Source organism: Cricetulus griseus, chromosome 6, assembly GCF_003668045.3.
Source record: "Cricetulus griseus strain 17A/GY chromosome 6, alternate assembly CriGri-PICRH-1.0, whole genome shotgun sequence".
NCBI lineage: Eukaryota > Metazoa > Chordata > Mammalia > Rodentia > Cricetidae > Cricetulus > Cricetulus griseus.
Genome location: NC_048599.1, coordinates 102,862,544 through 102,882,962, shown reverse-complemented (window position 1 = coordinate 102,882,962; position 20,419 = coordinate 102,862,544). Strand labels below are relative to the sequence as shown.

The 20,419-nt window shown below is 42.1% G+C and overlaps 1 protein-coding gene across 2 annotated transcripts in view; it reads left to right on the top strand.

Annotated features, from left to right (window-relative positions):
- Positions 1 to 1,762: 1,762 nt before the first annotated feature.
- Positions 1,763 to 20,419, top strand: part of Map3k20 (mitogen-activated protein kinase kinase kinase 20) — a 154,546-nt gene continuing 135,889 nt past the window's right edge. The window contains exons 1-2 of one of the 2 annotated variants that reach the window (XM_027420180.2): positions 1,763 to 1,908; positions 14,202 to 14,394. In XM_027420180.2, coding sequence (XP_027275981.1) covers positions 14,236 to 14,394 — 159 coding nt within the window. In that variant the 5' untranslated portion in view covers positions 1,763 to 1,908; positions 14,202 to 14,235. The remainder of the gene's footprint in view (positions 1,909 to 14,201; positions 14,395 to 20,419) is intronic. The other variant, XM_027420184.2, reaches the window with a different exon arrangement.

Here is a 20,419-nt window from a genome sequence, read left to right as displayed (position 1 = left end):
CTTAAAAAGAGGTTGAGGCAAGAAGTTTATCACAGAATCATTGTGCTTTTTTTTTTTTTTAATTACAGTCGTGGTCCTGCTCAATAGGATATAAGGTATGGCCTCGAGGAACTTGCAACACACACAGGAAGACGGGGATGTCTGACATGCTCCTTTAAGTATGGTCTTGAAACTATTTTGTAGAGTTGATTGTTCCTATTGGTTACTCTCTGAGCCTAATTATAAAAGGAAAATAGAGTGACGGAAAAGTGGATGAGGAGGAGAAATAATTAGATTAAAATACGGAGGTTTTTAAGCTACATACTCCCAGTAATGCACGGCTGGCTGGCTGGCAGGTGAGCTGGAGCCTAACACCTTAGTTTGGTGAGGAAGAAACAGGTCTGTCAAGCCAAGTGCCCACCTGATAACCCAGAGAAGAAGCAACAGCAACGCCAGGTTCTCTGACTCCCAGGCACCCTTAATAAAGCTAAGGTATGGTGACCGTATCTCTTCCTGCTCACAGTGTGCTGAAGAGCCCATCACCCTTTTTTGAGTAGACAGGCAGCTTCTAAAATTGTTTGATCACCTACAACAGAATTTTTTTTTTTTTTTAGTGTGACAGTTTTCTTCAGTCTTCTCGGTTACCAAGATGTAATTTATTAATCTAAAACCCTCAGCCTTTGTAATAACAGACCAAGAGGGCTTTTAAAAATTATTAGTTTATATCTATCCACCCTTCCACATTCATGTGCTAAACATATATGAACAGTTTTCAAAATTTCTATTTCTCCTTTGGCCTCTCTTCTCATTTCCGTTTCTTGTTTCATCTCTACCTGTTTTTCCTCTCATGACTTCAAAACTCAGCAGGAAGCCAGTTTCCTCTCCCCAGATTGCTATTTCTGTCAATGACACACCATTCTTCCAGTCACCCAGGTCTCAAATCCTGGCATCATCTCTTTCTTCTTTCCCAATCGAATGGGTCACCAATTTCTGTGGCCTCTTTCTGAAACATGTTTCTCAATTCCAATTTCTTTTTTTTTTTTTAAAAAAAAAAAGATTCCATGTTGTACCCTCTCACTCAGGTCCTCGGGGTCCCATCTGTAAGCAGGAAGTGACAGTATCTACCATTTATCCTGTTTCCATCCCTAGGCAATTCTCCAAATCACCTCTAAGATGAATGGAGAGGAAAGAACGTGGCTTAAAATCTTAAGGCTTCTATGCCACGTGCTCCAATAGAAAGCAATGCACTAAAACACAAACACCCATTTTACTCCATTTCAACTTTCCACAATTCTCCAGGTGTGTGAGTGACTAGATTCTAATTCAGAAAATGTCTCCCCTACCTCTTCTCTCCTCCCCCCATCCCCGACCCAGTTCCATCTTCCCCAGTCCATATATATATATATATATATATATATATATATATATATATATATATATATTCCTAAAGCCCGGTGCCACTTTTTATTTTTTTTTTCCACACTTTCAATGGACTCTGTCACCTCAATGTGAAATCGCAGGCACTTTATCTTAAAGTCACCAACCAGAGCAGCAGGTCGTGACTCCTCCTCAAAATTTCCAAAGTACCTGTTTCAACAGATGGTCCCAACTGAGGCACCCGCAACCCTGACTCCATAGAAATCGACTTCCCTTCCGTCCCCTTCCCAGCCAGAGCATCATGCAGCGCCTGGGGTCTGTGTGACCCCGAGCCCGGGCCTTCCCGCTGGGTGTCTGGCCGGGCGTGCCGGGAGGCAGGGCGGCCGGCGGTTCCGCGCCCGGAGGTAGGTGGTGCTGTTGCCGCGACGTCTTCCTCATTGGCGCCGCGCGGAGAGGCGGAATGTTCAACTCCTGACTCCGGCGGAAGCGTGGGAGCAGCGCGGGCCGCCGTCCCCGACCCCCGCCGCCGCTCGCACCCGGCCCGGGAGCCAGGTAGGGGGCTGCGGGGGACTGGAAGGAGGGAGGGAGCACCATCCTGGAGGATCGGCGGGGCCCGGGCCTGCGGGGATCGGGGCAGCGCGGGTGCGGGAGGCCGGGGCTCGGCGGGCGGCTGTCCTCGGCCCGCGCCCGGTGCCCTGGAGCCCCGCGGTCCTCTGCCGCTGGGCCGAGTACGGCTTGGGGCAAGTCCGGGACAGTCCCGTGGGACATTCAGTGCCCGGAAGAGCCCGGCCTGGCACAGCCCGCGGCGATCTCGGGGAGCCCGCGGCGGCTGCCCTTCCCGAGCACCTTTGCCTTCGGTGGGAGCACACGCGGGTGTCGTGGGCGCGGGGACCCTCACCCGGCTCCGCGGTGAGTTCGCCCCCGGCCTCAGGCACGCCTCGCCCCGTGCGTGACAGCTTTCAGAAAAACTTTGATTCTGAACTGCCCAGATGACATGGAACTGTCTGAAAAACAATGGCACGTCATTGTTGGGTTGCTCAAAATGTATGTTTCTCATGCGCCTGGAGATCCTGCATAAGCACTGTTTATGGAGAGTATAATTACTATTTTTGTTAGTTTCGTTAATAATGAAAGCACACCATTTGGTGGCCCGTTCCAGCGATTTCACAATAAGCAGCCTTCATTAATAATGCGTATGAGAACCGTCTTCCAGAATGGATTGAGGCTATCTGAGTTCACACTGTTGTTGAAAGTGTCTTCCTGTTTTACCCCTGAAGTGCTTGTAGCAAATCTTCTGGCTTTCTTGACGGTAGATGAAACCAACTGCCAGGATTTAGTGGATCCAAACCTACCAAAATGTTTAACGATAAAAATAAACAAATGATTCAAGAGCAGACTTCTTTGTTGTAGGCCTGTCTCTACAGTAAAATTTCATTCCTTTCTTGATTTAAAAAAAAAAAAAGTGACTGCTGCATTTTAATTATGGTTTTGGTCGTTTGTAGAGTCTTTGTTTTAGATTCCTGTTACAATTGTGAGAGATTTGGGAGACTGTAAATGAACATGAATTTAGCTTGTTTGGAAAGAGAATTAGATAGAGGAAAAATAGCCCTTTGGAGTACTATGTACTGTTTATTTTAATCTTTTACAATGTAATTTCTACAAGTACTTTTGGGGATTATTTTGGAGGTTTTTTTTTTTAACTGAAGAATGTGCAAGTCAAAGTTTAAGTGGGAAACATTTTGTTGTCTAGGAAAGCAAGTAGATGATTGATCCTTTAGAAGGATTTTTTTTATTTTTGGTTGAGGGGGGTACATAAGAACACATTAAGGGAAGTAATAACCAAATATTAAGCACACAGATTGAGATCTAAAAATGGATGGTCAAAGATCTTGGGAACTGAGGGACCTTCTTGCCAAATAAGGAAACTTGGCAAGCTGCACTGTGTATTTTAAGTTAGTGCAGAGTGAGTGCTATTGGCAATACATTGGCTTGGTGCCTATCTGGGCTAAGCGGTGAAACTGAGTCTGATAGGACCGAAGAATTACAAACAGGACTTACAAAGGGTGTTGAGTGAGGAAGTGAATCATCAGGGGAGACACTGGAGAAATTACAGGGACGTTTTGTGAAAGAGGTCAGATGAAGCTCCCAGAGTGCCCAGCAAAATGGACAGTGGAGTTTAGAACTTGACACAATCAGAGAAAAGTCAGTGAGCTCTTCTGCTGAGCTGGGAAAGGTGTTTGTGGTGATGTACTTTGTTGGAATAAGATAGCCTCTGTGCCCTCAGATGTTGGAAATAAAAGTTGGGATCATTTGTTTTCCATGTTATTATGCACGGGACAGACTGACAAGGGGCGGGGACCGGTCTATCTAAATATAATAGCAGCAGCTGAGACACTTACTGTGGGGAAGATTTAGGCTACTTCCTTTGTGGCTATTAACTTTGGCCCACTACACATAAATAAGCATAGTTCCAGCTGTATCCAAAGAGAGCCATCCGAGCCAGAGCCTGATGGTTTGATTGATCTACTTTTGTGTCCAATCCTCCTAGAGACAGCTGAAGCATTGAGTATAAGAGGAGTTAAGTAATCCCAATGCACTAAAACACCGTGAGAACCAGGAGTCATACATGTAATACTTAACCCATTGACACCATTGCTAATAGAAAACTTAAGCCTCAAAAAAAAAAGAAAGAAAGAAAAGAAAAGAAAATTTAAGCCTCAAATACGAGGATAGTAAGCAATCCAGTCATTACAGTAACAAGAAATGGGTCTGTTTAAAGAGAAAAAGGAAAATTAGGAGGCAGTAAACGATGGAGTAGAAAAAGGGCACACGGTGGAAGAAAAGGAGGTGACCCAAGTTGAATCCCAGTTGTGTCATTTGTAGATCAGGCTTGGCCAATGTTTACACCCTTGGGAGATGGAGATACCTGCATCCTGGGGAGAGGTCTATGAGACAGCATTTGGAAATGCTTGGGCTCGTCCCGGAAGCTCCAGCTACCGTGACTGGGTGCAGAGAGGGCTTTCCCACATTTCTCAAGCCATGTGCTTGCCTCAGCTTTCCCAGGCAAGGCTTGCCTACAGTATTTTGCCCTGTCCTTGTCATACTTAAATGCCTATGCTGAGAGTAGATGGAGTTTACCTAGCCACTCCTTCTTGTGTACAAGGGTTTCCAAAGCAATGCTGTAATACTGTGTTTTGGGGAAGAAACTGAAGATTAATATATATATATATATATATATATATATATATATATATAGCATTTGGAAGTTAGGGGAACATGGGAAGGCTATGACAGAGAAGCCAGAACTAAGATCACTTGGAACCATCTGTAGGGCTCCTTTTGAGTAGCCTCAGCCTTCAGGGTCCATCACTCCATTCTGGACCTATTTCTGGACTTCACATAGGAAACCCTAAAGGAGAAGGAACACATTTATCTCTAGGTCATGGAGTAAATTTGCTTAAGCTTTCTATCAAAATACCCTACTGTGAAGGAGAAAGTGTGCCCCTTTAAAAGTCGGCAGGTATGCCCATACACACCTCCACTGTAGGCAAACATTTGCTTTAAAATCTTTCATTTAACCTTAAACATCCATACTTTCCATGCTTGTCTTACTTAACTGAGCAAAGCAATATAAACAGACACGTTTATTCCTCCACATCTTAAAGTCAGATGGGTGCTGTAGGACTTACCTACCTTCTCTGCAATGTTGTGTAGTGCACATGTGGGATTCAGCACATGGGAAGATGGGGTTGACTCTGTTAAGGTTTGTCGCCCAGCCTGATGGAAGAGGTAATGTGACTCCATTTTGCTAGGGAAAGAATTGACTTTGTTCGTCATCCCAAGAATCTGTATAGTCTGTGGTTATCCTAATGGTCCAAGATGGAAATAGTTCTTTCCTTTGGAGATGGGAGAGAAGAATCCAGATAGACATTGGAATGTGGACCTCTCCAGCTATTTGAGAAGAATTTCAAGAGTGTGGCCCAAGAACTCCTATTATTTCCATCAAAGATGTAGATTCCTGAACATCCCCTCGTGTTTACTGACAGGGGCATCTCTTAGTAAAGGAAGATGGTCTGTCAGCACCTCATACTAGCCTGGTTAGTCATCCTGCCTGTCAGGCTGTAGCAGACCTGACAGACACATCCATTCTTGTCTCACTGATGCAGGATCTCCACTCCTTACCCCCACCTCCTGTTGAACACTCAGGGGTGTGTCACTCACTGCTAAGAGGGCAGAATAGTTTCTTGTGGGGCTTTACTAGTCACCAACAATTGTGTAATTTGCACCCACAGATAATTTTTACCTCTCAAGTCAGCAAAGCATAATACAGGTCTTGCTCTTGGCTAATTTTAATATCTCTGTGTCTGTCTTATCTTTCATCTTCCTTCAGTTGTCCTGGTTCTGACCTTCATATTGATTCTTGTTAGGAAGCATTCCTTCTAGGTAGCCAGTCTGAGGTTGCACCTTGTTTGTCAGAAGCCAGGCTGGTTGGGTATTTCCTGTTTGACAGGGGCAGTTCTGAAGTAGAGAACTGTACAGCAAATCCCCAGGATGAGTGAGAGGCTGGCTTAGAGGTAGGCTTTTTACCCAGATGAGGATCCCCTGGGCACCTGTGCATCTTCTAGGCAGCCCCAGAGATATGCCCTCTCCATGTTCTCCTGCTTCACTCAATGACAGTCCCATCTCTTTTCTCTTTCCACAAGAGCCCCTCCAGTGGTCCAGGACCCAATGTACTTACCTCTTGTTTCCTAGTTGGGCTTTATTTGAGCATAGACTGTTTCACACAACATTTGTCCACCAACCACTTCCTGGTTCTCAATTATTTTATTTCTGCTAACAGCATTTCTGGCAAGGAAGCCTGCCATGGGAGTTGATTTTCATTTATTGGAATATTAATGGATGAATAAGAGTGTTGCATTTAACTAGCTTGTTTTGCTTTAACCTTTGCTCCCGCTGAGGATTCGCATTACTTATATGGTAAAGCACAGATAGAGAGGGGAATCGTCTGTTCTCTTTCGGACTCTTGTTTAAAGTTGTGTTTTCTCAGATGCCATGCTGGAAGAAGTCCTGTTTCCCAGACCCAACCTATTTTATGTGAAGGGTTCTTTTCTGAAAGCGTTTCTGAAGAAAATAGCAAAGTAGACACGCTTCTAGTTAGTTTTATCCATAGACCTCATTTTGTAGCTTTTGTCATTAATGATTTTCTTTTTAAAACAAGGACACAGAGAAGTCTGTTCAGGGATTGCTTCTTTAAATCTCTGGCCCTGACAATATGAAGAAATGCATCAAACCAAAGATTTCCCCATTCTTTAGAAAGATATGCCCTTAAAAGAATACAGGGCAGTAATTCCAAACAGCATTGTAAAGCACATTACCATAAGTGGTTTTGATACAGTTACTTACTGAACTGTGTGAAGAAACACACATCAGAGCAAGGTTGGTTAGAGGCTAAGGGCTGCTTTTGAGAAATCATCTTTAACTTTTTAAAAATTTATTTATTGTGTGTGTATGTGTATGTTTGGATGTGTGCAATGCATGGAGGTCAGAGGACAACTTGTGGGAGCCGCCTTCTTCTTCTCTTCCTCCTCCTCCTTCTCCTCCTCCTCCTCCTCTTCCTCCTCCTACTCCTCTTCCTTCTTCTTCTTCTATGTGGGTTCCTAGGATCAAACTTAGGCTTGCTGGCCAGTGTGCTTACCTGCTGAGCCATCTTGTCGACCCCCAAACCCTTTCTTCTCTCCCTCCCCTTCCCTCCTTCCTTGTGTATGTGTGGTATATGCATATGTGTATGTGTGCACATACATGGGCAAGTGCATGCAGAGGCCAGAGGAAGATACTCGGTGTCTTCTATCTCTCTCCACCTTATTTTTGGAGACAAGGTCTCTCACTGAAACTGAAGCTTGCCATTTTGACTAGACTGGCTGGCTAGCAAGCTCCCAGAATCCACATGTCTCTGCCCCCACCCCCAGTATTGGGATTACAGGCATGCATTGCCAATAGGTACCAGGTCCTTTTTCTTGCACAGCAAGTAATCTTATCCACTGAGCCCTTTCTTCAGCCTGAGAAATCTCTTATTTAAAAGTTTGTTTCGATCATGATGACACAAATTAGTTTTTATTCTTAGGTTGTGGCAGAAATAAACTTATAACTACTTTTGTGAAGAAAGACAAAAGGAAAGTAAGCATAAATTAGGATAGAAAAAGAGGAAGTGCTGGGTGGTGGTGGTGCACGCCTTTAGTCCCAGCACTTGGGAGGCAGAGGCAGGCGGATCACTGTGAGTTTGAGACCAACCTGGTCTACAGAGCGAGTTCCAGGACAACCTCCAAAGCAAGACAGAGAAACCCTGTCTTGAAAATAAGTAAATAAATAAATAAACAAATAAATAAATAAATAAAAAGAGGAAGTATGCACATTAGAAATAATGGGTCCATATATATACACTTGGTAATAAGGTAATCCAGAGAAACTCTAGACTTCATTTGTAAAGTTAATTAAAAAATATTTTCATTATGATGTGGAGGTATTTGATAAAGTAGGTTATAATTTTCTGGAATTAGGTGCCCGTGTGATATGAGTAGATAAAATCAGAAGGAAGACTATAGAAAGAGAGTACTGTAATTGAATAAATATGTTCTACAAATACTAGTATCTAAGAGTGAAAAGGAAAATAAGACTTCTAGTAACTTAAGTAGGATTCATCTCTATGGAAATAGTTTGAAAGGAAAAAAGTTATAATTACAGCTAGGTGTGTTGGTGAACATCTTTAACTTTGGCACTTGGGAAGCTGAGGCAGAGGGATCACAAATTCAAGGCCAGCCTGGACAACATAGCAAGCCTTTGTCTGCAAGATAAATGAATAATCCTTGCTAGTAGGATAGATTTTTCACAGTGACCCAACCTCCAAGTGGAGAGAATACAAAAGGGTGAGAAGAAATTAAGACACATCGGCAAAGATGAACAAGACTTAGAAATCCATGAACAATTTGTTAATACTTGTGCAACAGAAGTGACTGAAATAAATTAGAATGCAGTTCTGAAGATGGGAAGGGGAAACATGCCTGATTATGAAGGCTGAAAGAATGGATGCACCAAAGCTTATGACAACAGTTACAAAGCTACCATTTCCACCTGTTGTGTGTAGACTCCTTGCGGGGCATGCGCCAGGCCCGTCTACACCATCTCTGTTTCCCCATGAAGAGCTTGGGGGAAGCCTCGTGGGGAACCTGTTTTGCAGAGTCACAGTCCTTCGCCTGAGCTCAGGTAGCTTGTACTTGGGGTCTGCGGCTCACTCTGGCTAACTGCATCTTTGCACTTGCTGCGTTGCTCATCTGTGCTTAGAAGTAATGCTTCCCAGTGCCATCAGGGCTATCAAATGGAAGTGGTTTCAAAACCCTCATTTATGAGGTTTAGAAATGTCATCATTGGAGGAAAAATGATTGTTTCAAGAGAGGTGGAGGCAGAATTCAACTCAGTCTCATCTGATTTTAAAACTCTGCTTTTCAAATGTTAGGCATTCAGTTAATCTTTTTAAAAAACATTTTATGGGGCATGTAGACAGATGACTGACTTGAGACTGATACCAATTCGAAAAATCAAGGAGCAAAATAAAGATCTGTGATTTAAGTCCTGACCTAGCCCCCTTTTTGAGAGGATGGGAAACAGAAAAGTAAAATAATGCTCCGTTTAAGGTTTTTCTACCTCCTCATCATTCTGCTTTTATAATTAACTAAATGATACTATATATGCTTTTGTCGGTTTGGTTAATAGTTGAAATTATTTTTGTATGTTTAATTTGGGGACATTTTTAAAATCACAAGGTTTTGGCTGCTGCTCAAGTAAGCAGATGGCTGGATTTAACCAACTTGCTATCGTTTTCAAATCTGTGACCCCTTATTATGTTTTGATTTTAGTGATATTCCTATTCCGAGTCCACTTGCAGTGTTGTGTATGATTGCCTGTATTATGTTACAGCCAATCTTCAGACATCGTGGGTTGAAAACATTGTGTGTGATCTGGTAGCCTTTGTAAGTAAATGGGTATAGATGGCTTCCCTGTCTAATAGATGGCTCCACTGGTCTAGACAGTAGAGATATTTCTGAAAAACTAGAGCATAATTTGATCAGGTCTTGATGCTATAATTTGATCAGCATCTTCCCTAACATACTCTGGGTTTGTTTAACAGCAACTCATATTTCATTCTTCTCCTCATAAATTGATCTTCTCTGAAGAGTGACTTAAAATGAAAGGGGAAGCAGTATACATATGTAGCCTGACATATATGCATACATGTGCATGCACACATGCATGCATGTGCACTTACATATGCACACACACATATGTGTGTATGTATGTATGTATGTATGTATGTATGTATGTATGTATGTATATGGGTATAGAAAGCTAAACCAAAATTTTCAACTGAAGGGTATAATGCCTTGCTGAGATCACTGGAGTTAAAACCTGAACTAAGCCACTCAAAAAATTGTTAATCTCTTCAAAAATCAGAAGGGACTTAATTTTTTACAATCTCAATAAAACATCCAAGTAATTGCATAGTTCATTTATATAGAGCCAATACCTAAACAGCAGGGTGTATTACAGCATGAGTAACTGATGTGGAAGAATGTGCAGTGTTGCTTCTCATCAGGGGAGGCGATCATAGCCAAGGGTCCTGACCACTGGGTTCAAGTTAGTCCTTATTGATCTCATCCTTTGTTTTGGAAAGGGTTTCTCCACCCCTCCTCTAACTCATTCCAAACGGAGAGGCACCCAGGACTGGCAGCCCAGCTTCCCCGAGAAACCGGTGGTGGCAGCTCTTCAAACAGGATTAGATTTAGATTCCTCTGTGGGCACTGTGAAAATGGAAGGTCTGCATTTCCTTAGTTTGATTGAAATCTGTGCAGCTCTGGGAATTATAAGTGCGAAAATGAACCAAAAGCCATTAATTCAACAGATAGTTTAGAATAGGAGAAGTGCACACTGTGTGTTTGGTTTTAAGTGAGGCGCTGAAAATGCAGGTATAGATAGAAATGAGTTTTCATGTATGGATGGAATGAGGTTTGTGTTCTGGTGGAAATTTGATGGGAAAGATGAACAGATAAAAAGAAGCATTTTTTCATATGGGCTTCAAAGACATGGTTAGGGACAGGTTTGCTAGGTAGAGAAGGGTATTTGAAGCAGATATGTTGCCTGCACTCAGCATGGAAATGTGACAGAGGTCAGCACATAAGGGGGGCTGCAAGCAGTGCTTCATGCATGTATGACAAAGAAGACATGAAATAAAAGTGACTCAAGTGGTAAAGAGACAATTGAGATTCAAAGACACAAGTTAAAGATTGGAACTGAGTGTCCTACCAGTGAGTGGAAAAAAAAATCATCTCCAAGGATAGCCTAATAAAAGGCAGAATTCTACAGATAAAAAATGATCCTAAAAACTTTTAGAAACAAATGTGAAAAGGGCTAGAAATCGCAGTAGCATCGGCCTGTTCCATAGCTGCCTTCAAAAGGAGAAGAGGGGCTCAGTGCTTAAGAGCATTTGTTGTGGGGATGTGGGTTCAATTCCCAGCACCCTCATGGGAGCTAACAACTATCTGTAACTAATTCCAGAAGATCTGATGCTTTTTTCTCTGAACACTGCAGGCATCAGGCATGCACATGGTGCACATACATACATGCATGCCAAGCACTCACATATACAATACAAACATGAATATTTGGGGGAAAAAAAGAAATCAGATGAGAGGGCTGGAGAGATGGCTCATTGGTTAAGAGTACTTGCTGCTCTTGAAGAGGACCCAGGTTCAGTTTCCGGCACCACTTGGTGGCTCACAACCACCTATGACACCATTTTCTGGGAGATCTGATGACCCCGTCAGCTCCTTTGCAGCCCAGACACACATGCAGGCAAAACTTTCACACTCATAAAATTTCAAAAAATGAGAAGAAAATGAAATAATACTTTCACAATTACATAAAGGATACTATCCTTCCTAGAACAGCAGACAGGCTGCCAGCGGACACTCAAAAACCACAATCCTGTGCCCTCAGAGAGCCAGTGTGAGATGTGTGTAGTCATGATGCAGAAGTAAACCAAGAAAGAGAAACTGAAAATCCTGGGGCAGGGTTTTCCCTCAGAGAAGGAAGGCCTTTGAATGGCACAGGAGATGAAATCCCAGTTACAGTCTGGCCTGGGAAGCAGCCATTCCAGCTAGACTGAATCAAGATGAAGTGTTTAGAAAGAATGTCTCCATGAGAACCAGCATCTTCCTTCTTCCAGGATAACAGAGAATGAAGGAAGAACCTCCTGGGTTTTATGTGTGTGTGTGGCGGGTGGGGGGGTTACTTTGTTGGGCATTTTACAGTTCCTGGGAGAATTTGATGAGTTGGATAAGTTTATCAGTAGTATGAAAAGCTAAACAAACAATAGAAGACAAAAACAGGGCAACGAATAACTCCAGAAGAAACACAGTTATCCAAGTAAAATACAATTGCTGCATGGCGGTGCTGGGAATAATATTGACTTTTCAAGACTACTATAAACCATGAATATTGACTTAGCCAAATGTTGAGGTTGTAAACAGAGGGGTAGAACATATGAACACTTGAACATATGAGGTTGAGGATGGTGTGTGAGAACTGAATCCCTCACAGAGAACTGTTAGCAAGATCTGAAATGGGAAAAGTTAAGAAGGCACAGTGTTTAAATGCATCACTTAGAAATGTGGTAAATAAGAGAATGCTCACAGGAGCCGATAGGAGTCGCTTTCTCAGCAGTGAGAGTTGAGTGGGGAAACAGGGAGGCTGTGGGTTAGCATTGTCTTACAAGCCTTGCAGCCCAATTTAAATTCTTATACTGGATAAAATTAACTATAAAAACAGAGACCTGTCCTCTGCAGTCCTGTGGAGATCTAGCATATAGCATTTGACATTTATTGTAAGAGCTTTTTGCTTTGCACACACTATCTGCGCTGGTCTGGCACATTCTCCTATGTTTTCTATACACCTTCTCTCTTGCACTTAACTATGAACTGTAGTGAGTCTGCATGGAAAATCGCTGAATTGAACGTAGCAATAGACAGTGTCTGTGCTACTCCCTGTGTTTTTGTGTTGACTCAGTCTCCTAAACATTAGAAGGCTCTAAACATTAGAGGATAAACAAATCGCTTAGCTTTTCTTTCCTGCCTTCTCCCCAATGTGGCGCAGACTTGGACTTCCCGTAAGAAATCAACATTCTTCACTGAGCTGATGCTCCTAAAATGGGATGGCTAAGCCAGCTGTACTCTGAAAGCTCTGAGCTGCCTGTGTGCGTCTCTCAGCAAAGCCCCACATTTGTAAATGCAGAAACTGAATTTATAGTGGTGCAGACTGCTTCCTTCTACCTTTTATTTTGGAAGGAAAAAAATATCCAGACTTTCTAGAAAATTGCCAGGGTGGTCAAATGCTCACCATCTTTCTGATTTGTAGCTCTTAATTCTGTCACATTTCTTGTTCCCTCTTACACACTGTGTCCCCTTCCCTTGTGTGCTTTTGGGGCTGGTGTCAGACTCATCCTAAAGTAAGTTGCAGGCATCATATTTCAGTATACCTAGATGTTTATAGGGAATAAATGCAGAGTGACCACACATAACACTTCATCACAGATTTTGTTACGTTCTTTTTAAAAGTTTTTAAATTAATTTTTATTTAAATTAAAAACAATCTTATTTTACATATCAATCTCAGTTCCCTCTCCCTCCTGTCCTCCTATTCCCCCCCCAACTCCCATCCCGCCCCCATCCATTCCCCAGGGAGAGTGAGGCCTCCGTTGGGGGATTGTTGTTACATTCTTGTATAGATGGTTCCCTTTCTGTTTGTTAAGTCTTTCATGATGGCAACCGTTAAGAGTATAAGCCTATTGTTTTATAGAGTATCCTCGAATACAGGGTTCACCTTTTGGCTCCATGGTTATAATATTCTGGTTAGTTACAGAAGGGATGTATATGCAGGTTCTTTTATCACCGCTTGTAGCTTTTTACACTTGCTCAGAAGGTTACTCCATCTTTTGTGTATTTTGGGTTTTGTTTTTCCTGATAATTTATGGTTTGGCATAGGGAATTAGGAATGGACACATACCTGGGACAGAGTATGAACCCTTCAATCACAGAGGATCTCACTGCCTCAGTATCTGGGAGGGGTCATCCGTTCCTCTGGAGACAAGCATAATATTTTTTAAACTTCTCTGGCAGTATTCTTTGGGTGACTTAATATATTGTAATCAGAGACAACGTCTCTTAGAAAATCAGTTCTGCTGTGGTGTACAGCCTAGTGAGCCACGTTTGGCAGTGCTCGGCCAGCTTTTCTTTCACTCCTAAGTGAAATCTTGTTTGGAGTCTAAACACTGGATGTATGTTTACTCCGCAGCGTTTTGGCTGTGCGGCTGCTAGGGTGCTCAGAGGCTTAGGCTGTCCGTTTCCTGTGAAGCAAGGGCAACATGGAGGGATGGCATGCCGAGCATGCCAGAAGAGCTATGCAAGCTTACTGTTGAAAGCATGGTTTCTGTGTGTCAAGCCTTCCTGGTAGGAGACCTGGTGACACAGTAGCCTTTAGGCAGAGCTCCTCAAGATGTGTAGGAAGCGCTGTGACAGGTTTTGTTAGGGGGAAATCTGAGCCATTCCCAGCCTGGACAAGCTGCTATTGAATTTTGCGCAGGCTGCCAGGGTAAGCATTTTCATTCCGATGTGTTTGTCTTGCTCTTCTTCTTTCTGAAGTCATCGCAGTCTTTCTGGAAGTTTCCCAAGTCTTGTTATGAATCTCTACAGCAGGACTTTAACTTATTTGTGATTCAGCATTTCTCTTCTTTCTCTCTTCAGATTTTGTGGACGTTTACTACTTTGTCATTATGAGATGTCGTCTCTTGGTACCTCCTTTGTGCAAATTAAGTTTGACGACTTGCAGTTTTTTGAAAACTGCGGCGGAGGAAGTTTTGGGAGTGTTTATCGAGCCAAATGGATATCACAGGACAAGGAGGTGGCTGTAAAGAAGCTACTCAAAATAGAGAAAGAGGTAAGTAAGATCTTCTGCTACCAGAGGCGGACACAGCAGCTCTTATATAATAAGCCTTTCTTCAGCCTGGAGTTAGAGGGACACAGAGCTGGAAGCGATCTGGCCGGTCCTTTGAACCCCATAAATAGAAAATATTGCAGTGTGTGCTTTAGGGTCGAGTTCTACTAGGGGTCATCTGAAGCTAGAGGATTTCTTTCCATGGTATAAAAGAGCCCGTGTTCTCTGTGCTGGCTGTCCTACAGAACCAGGAGGGTTTGAGCGGTTCACTTCTCCAGGGCAGCCGAAAGGGGGCAGTATAGAGTAACAGGTAACATTTTCATTGCTTACTATTTCCACCCCTTGCGTTGGGGGTGGTCCCTAGTTGCTGCCTTAAAAAAAAAATAAGAGTATTATTTTTATACTGAATTAAGCAATACAAGCTTCTTAGGTTTCACCTGTACTCACAGTGAAGTGTTTTGTGAAATAAGGAATTAGGTGGTGGTGGTGTTGCCTTTCCTTGTAAAAATCAGAATAAGGTCTTGTCTTTTAGAGTCTGGAACTCGTGTTGGGTGTAGATGATCCCCGAACTCTTAGAGTTTTCATCTTTCTTAGGAATGTGACACATGCAAAGACACACACACCACCACCACCACCACCATCATTACATTCAGTTTGGTACTTAAAGAATTAAATAATTTGTATAGCTGATTCATAGGCGTTAAGCTTGGTAACTTTCTCTTTAAAGTACTTTTTAGAAATTTAAATATCCTTTTAACTGACCCTAGGAACCCACAAAAACAATGAACATCAATGAGCTGTTAATGTTTCAGTACATGTATGCATTGTATGATTAAGCCATTATACCCATTGCCTTGGTGTAAACATTTTATGGTGTAAACATTCAAATGTGTTTTTTTTTGGCTGTTTGAAATATGCAGTATATTACCATTATCTGTAGTTGTCCTGCTGGTAGCTTTTAAAACTTACCCTTTGATGCTAATTTTGGCCATTACTTTTGTGTGTATGTTCCGTTTTCACTAAGTATTGTTCCTTTCCCGCAAATATGCTTTCTTCCCCCAAAGAGATCTTACTGTTATCCTTGACTGCCACCGGTGAGCCATCATGACTGATTAGAGATGTGAATCCAGTGTTAACTTTTGCAGGCATGTCCCCCTTCCCCCAGCAGTATTCTGCAGCTGGAGCTCAGCCAGCTCTCACATTGTTGAAACCAGGACAGTGGCACTGAGGTGTCTCTGTCACAGACTGTCTGTAGGTTTTACAGTGAAGCAGAAGGGTGATAAGTAAAGATCAGTTCTTGCATTAGAACCATTTCTGATACTGGACTCTTTGAGCTACTAAGTTTGTATTATTGTCCCCATTTTATAGATTGGGGAGTAGAGCATTGAGAAATCTAATAGCCACTCCAGAAGGAGCAGGTAGAGTTCAAAAGGCCAGGCTTCCTGTTCTTCAGGATTTTAGTCTGAGACTTCTAGTTGATCAGGTAAGAATAGAAAACAAGCCAGTCCTATTCATTTACGTAAGGATGTTAAGTGGTAGGTTGTGGGACTTTGATACCAATGAGCTTCTTATATGGCTATTGGATGAGACAGGTAGCGGGTTTTGAAAGGAAGCATTAGTTGTAGCCCATTCACCTTCTACTTCTCCAGCATATGTGCATACATTGTCCCATTTTTACGGTGTGAGAGGCCAAGAAAATGACACAGGAAAGCACAGGATGAAAGCAAGAGTTGGAAGCTGCCAAATCCTGCTTTTCTCTTGCAAGAGTATAACTCATAAACTTGTGAGTAGGAAAAAGCAGAAACTGCACTTCCGCTTAGGGGCCTGTTATCGTCAGAGATGGTCATTATTCATCTCCTTGCAAGGAAACCCCACTGCTAAATTCACAGAGTGATGTGAAAGTCTGGTGGGGCTTGGCGGTTAGAGAGAAGTATGCATCCCTGTGGACTTGGGTTTTATAGATGTGTGTTGGCTACTGGCTAGGCACTTTTTATGTGATAAGATAAAGGGGATGAACTCTAAAACCTGCCTCCCCCCCTTATATCCTCAATCCTATGCTTCTTGGTCTTTTTTTTTTCTGGAGTCTTAGAAGGAGCAGACCACTTAATAAATTACCTGTAACTCACTTCATTGAGCTCTGAGAATTACCTGACATTTGACAAATCTATGTTTTGTGAACTTAGCCATTTTTTTTTTTCTTTTTTGGTTTTTCAAGACCAACTCTGGCTGTCCTGGAACTCTCTTTGTAGACTGGCCTCAAACTCATAGAGATCTGCCTGCCTCTGCCTCCCAAGTGCGGGGATTAAATACTTGTACCACCACTGCCCAGCAATTTATTTATTTATTTTATGTGAATTGGTGTTTTGCTGCTATGTAGGTGATGGGAATTGAAGAACAGCTAGTGCTTTTAACCACTGAGCCATCTCTCCAGCTCCTGCTAAATTCTTAAACTTGGCTTATGTGGCTATTGGCTTGCATTTCATTTGTGGCCTCTAGTGTAGTAGGATATGGTACTTTTCTCTATTTTAGCAAGTACATGTTACCTTTCTACTGAAAAGAACAAAAATTGCACTTACTTAAAATGTTTTTAAAAAACTATTTAAAGCAAACACCAAGAACAATTACAAGACTGTCATGGCCTCTATAATAACACTTAAGTCTACCTACCACTTAATGACATTTTGCAGCATCTGCCTTTTCTCTTATTTATATTATTGATCTATATGCAATTATAGTTATTTTATTTTTGCTGGCTGTGGAGAATAAACTACAGATGCTATATGCATTCATTCAGAGTATTTTAGCATCGCCTAAAAATCCAGTGAACAAGGTCAGGAAATTGAGTGATCACATTACTTTATTGTATAGTCCACCTTCAAATGCCATTTGTCCCAAGAGACTTTTATGGGAAGGTTTTCCAACCCAGGTTGCACTCCAGGATGACAGATGGCGTCTAGCTGATGTATCTGTTTAGTCTGTTTTATTTGGGAACAGTTTCCCTGCCTTTCTTTGCCTTTTAAGACTTGGTCAGTTTTGAAAAGCAGAGAACACTTGTTCTGCAGAATACCCCTTGTTTTGGACTTACCGATTTCCCCTTCATTTGGTTTATGTGGTTGTAGTGGGACTGTTGTAGGGGTTGTGTGTCCTTGGTGGTCTTTAGTGCAGTGTCATGGGTATTGCTTGTCTTGGTTTTGGTGGTGTTACTTTTGAACCCTTGGTCATGAGTTCACGCAATTCCTCTGCAGTGAAAATGCCTGTTTGTCTTTTGTAATGAGCCGTTGGGAACCACTTTGAGGCTATGTAAATATCTTCCCTCAGCTTTGTGTCCCCAGATGATCCTGTTCTAGGTAGAACTAAATCACCATGATAGATCATTGTGCCAAGAGCAGAAGTTCCCCCTTCTGAGCGTTTCTCCCCTATTCCTCCTCCTGTCCTCCCCTTACATACTGGACGGTTGCTTTATTTATTTATAGATGATTTTATACTTCAAAGTGACACGATCCATAATCCATTCCAGTTATGCACTTTTGTGTTTAAATTAGGACCAGCTTGGCAAGTAAAAGCTCCTTCAGGCTGGCTTCTATGTCTTTTGACATTCACTGGTGATTTTTGGCGATTTCTTCACTGACACAGAAAGGTACCCTAGTTTCTCTTAGCTCCTGTGCTACTGCTGGGGCAGCTATTCCTTCAGGAAGTCCTAGTCAACACCCCTGACTTGGATTCAGCATTTAGGAATCAGAGTGGAGAAGAAATTGAGGTGCCTATTTTAGATTTTTTTTAAAGAGCCTTTGTTTCTTAGTAGAAATGAAAAGTGACAGGTTATATCTGTGAGAGTGTTTAAGTTTAGATTCGGGCCTTTTCATAGACAGGTTCTGTGATATGCTCCTTCTGGAGGAGGGTTTAAAAAGCAGTCCTGAAAATGCTTCCTTCCTGAGTCAGAAGTCGTACTTCTGACTTTATTCTAAGTCAGTCAGTGGTGTAGAGAGTAGGGATTTGTGTCAGGTGGGCGTGGGTGAAGACTTTTAGACAACCCAGTGTTGCCTGTGCAGTGACATCACATGCCATTTGGAACATGCTGAGTTTATTGGAAGTGAAATGGGGAAGACAGTTCACAAAACATGTATGTGCTTGGTGTCTGTGTGATGCTTTTATTTTTCTTGAATGTCTGTAGTTTTCTATGATTTCATATTTTCCTTCAATATTTTATTATGAAAAGTTTCCAACATAAAGTGAATTTCACAGTGAACATCCGTATATATAACATATAGAATAGATAACTAACAACAATACTTTGTCACATGTATGGCCAACTCTCTACCCTCTTGCTCATCACTCTATCTGATGCATTTCACCCCAGCATACAGCATCCGTATCTTTCCCCTTAAATAAGTCACAGTGTGTATTGCCGTTGCAGATCAGTTATAGTTACAGTTTTATTTTCTTCTGTGGCAGAAATACATGTCACTAAGTTTTTAGAAATGTGTATTGACTCTGACATATATATTTACGTTTCTAATCAGAAAAATACAATTCAAAAAGTACAGTTTTGACCATTTGCAATCTTCTGCAATATCTCAGGAATTTAAAGTGAACTGAGCATTATAAACTGTTAGTGGATCACACAACACTAATTTTTCAGGCTCAATGCTCATCTCTGAAATGTGGGGCATTTGCTTTCACATTGCTGTCCCATAGCAGCCCCCAGACCTCAGGGCTCAGTTTACCTTTTTTTGTTTGTTTGTTTGTTTTGTTTTTTGCAGATGCACTTACAGTGCACTGTTTCTTTCTGTTTGAAAATGTTTATAACAGGAAAAACAATACCATCTTAAGAATATGTACGGGAAGTAAGGAGAGCAGCCATTAGCTTGTCTTCCTGGTACTTGCTGGTTAACTTGGGTGAAACTGAACTGCTCAGGCAGAATTCAGCAAGGAGTGAAATGCCAGAGAAAGCCATTGTGATCTTGGTGTCTTATTTACGACCATTGGCCCAGAGAATCCTCCCCACAGGAGGAAGAGGTCGCCATTCTCACAGTGTGAACCTTTAAAAGGGACTAAACAGGGCAGCTTAGATTGGATGATGTTTTGACACAGGTGTGTCTACACATGGCTTTGTCCCTGTCTGGTTCAGATGATGTCCTGGAAGCTTTTGTGTAAGCTGCTTGCTGCTGTTCCCAATAACCTGGGCTCATTGCTTAAGGGAGGAAGTTGTGAGGAGGACTGTACCCATGGCTTTGGACCATACTGTTCCATGGCAGAGAAGGCCTGGTGGGACAGGGCAGCTCACAGTGAAGGGATTGAGGAGAGTGGGGAAAGGGAGAGGGAGGGGGAGAAAAAAGAGAGAGGAAGGGAGGAAAAGGAGGGAGAGGGATATGTTGATTGAGAGTACCTCTGTGTTTGCTGGCTTTCCTCTTCCCTGTTTTAGCCCAGCTTATAGGATGGTACTGCTCACATTCTGTGTGGTGCTGCCTTCCCAGTTAACCTCTGGAAATGAAATGCTCCCATAGCTTTGTTCTATTCTTTTTTTTTTTTTCATAGCTTTGTTCTTTACTAATTCCCTAGGCATGCCTCAAGCCAGTCAAGATGGCATTAGCCATTACTGCTTTTATGTTCCATTGAAATCTGTGGATACTTAACGATGTTGACACACCACTGTTAAATGTTAGGAATGAAGGAAACATTTTCCCTCCAAACTGATAGAAGGCAGATTCCTCAAAAAGCAAAGGAGGCCTTTTCTTCTTTGCCTTGGTTTATGCCACTCCCTCAATTTAAGGAAAAAATTAATCCTACCAAGTTTTAGAAATGTTGAAAACCAAGCAAGTTTAGATTTAAAAGCTGATCCACATTGTACATATTTATAAGTAGAGGACATCCAATAGTCAACTGGTCATAACAATGGGAGCTATTAGTAACTTGTATGTAGAGAGAAGTTACCTGTATGAATTAGAAAGTGAAATATTGAAACTGACATAGAACTCAGAAAGATACAAATAAAAACTTTGTTATGGCTTTGTTATGCCTAGTGGATCAG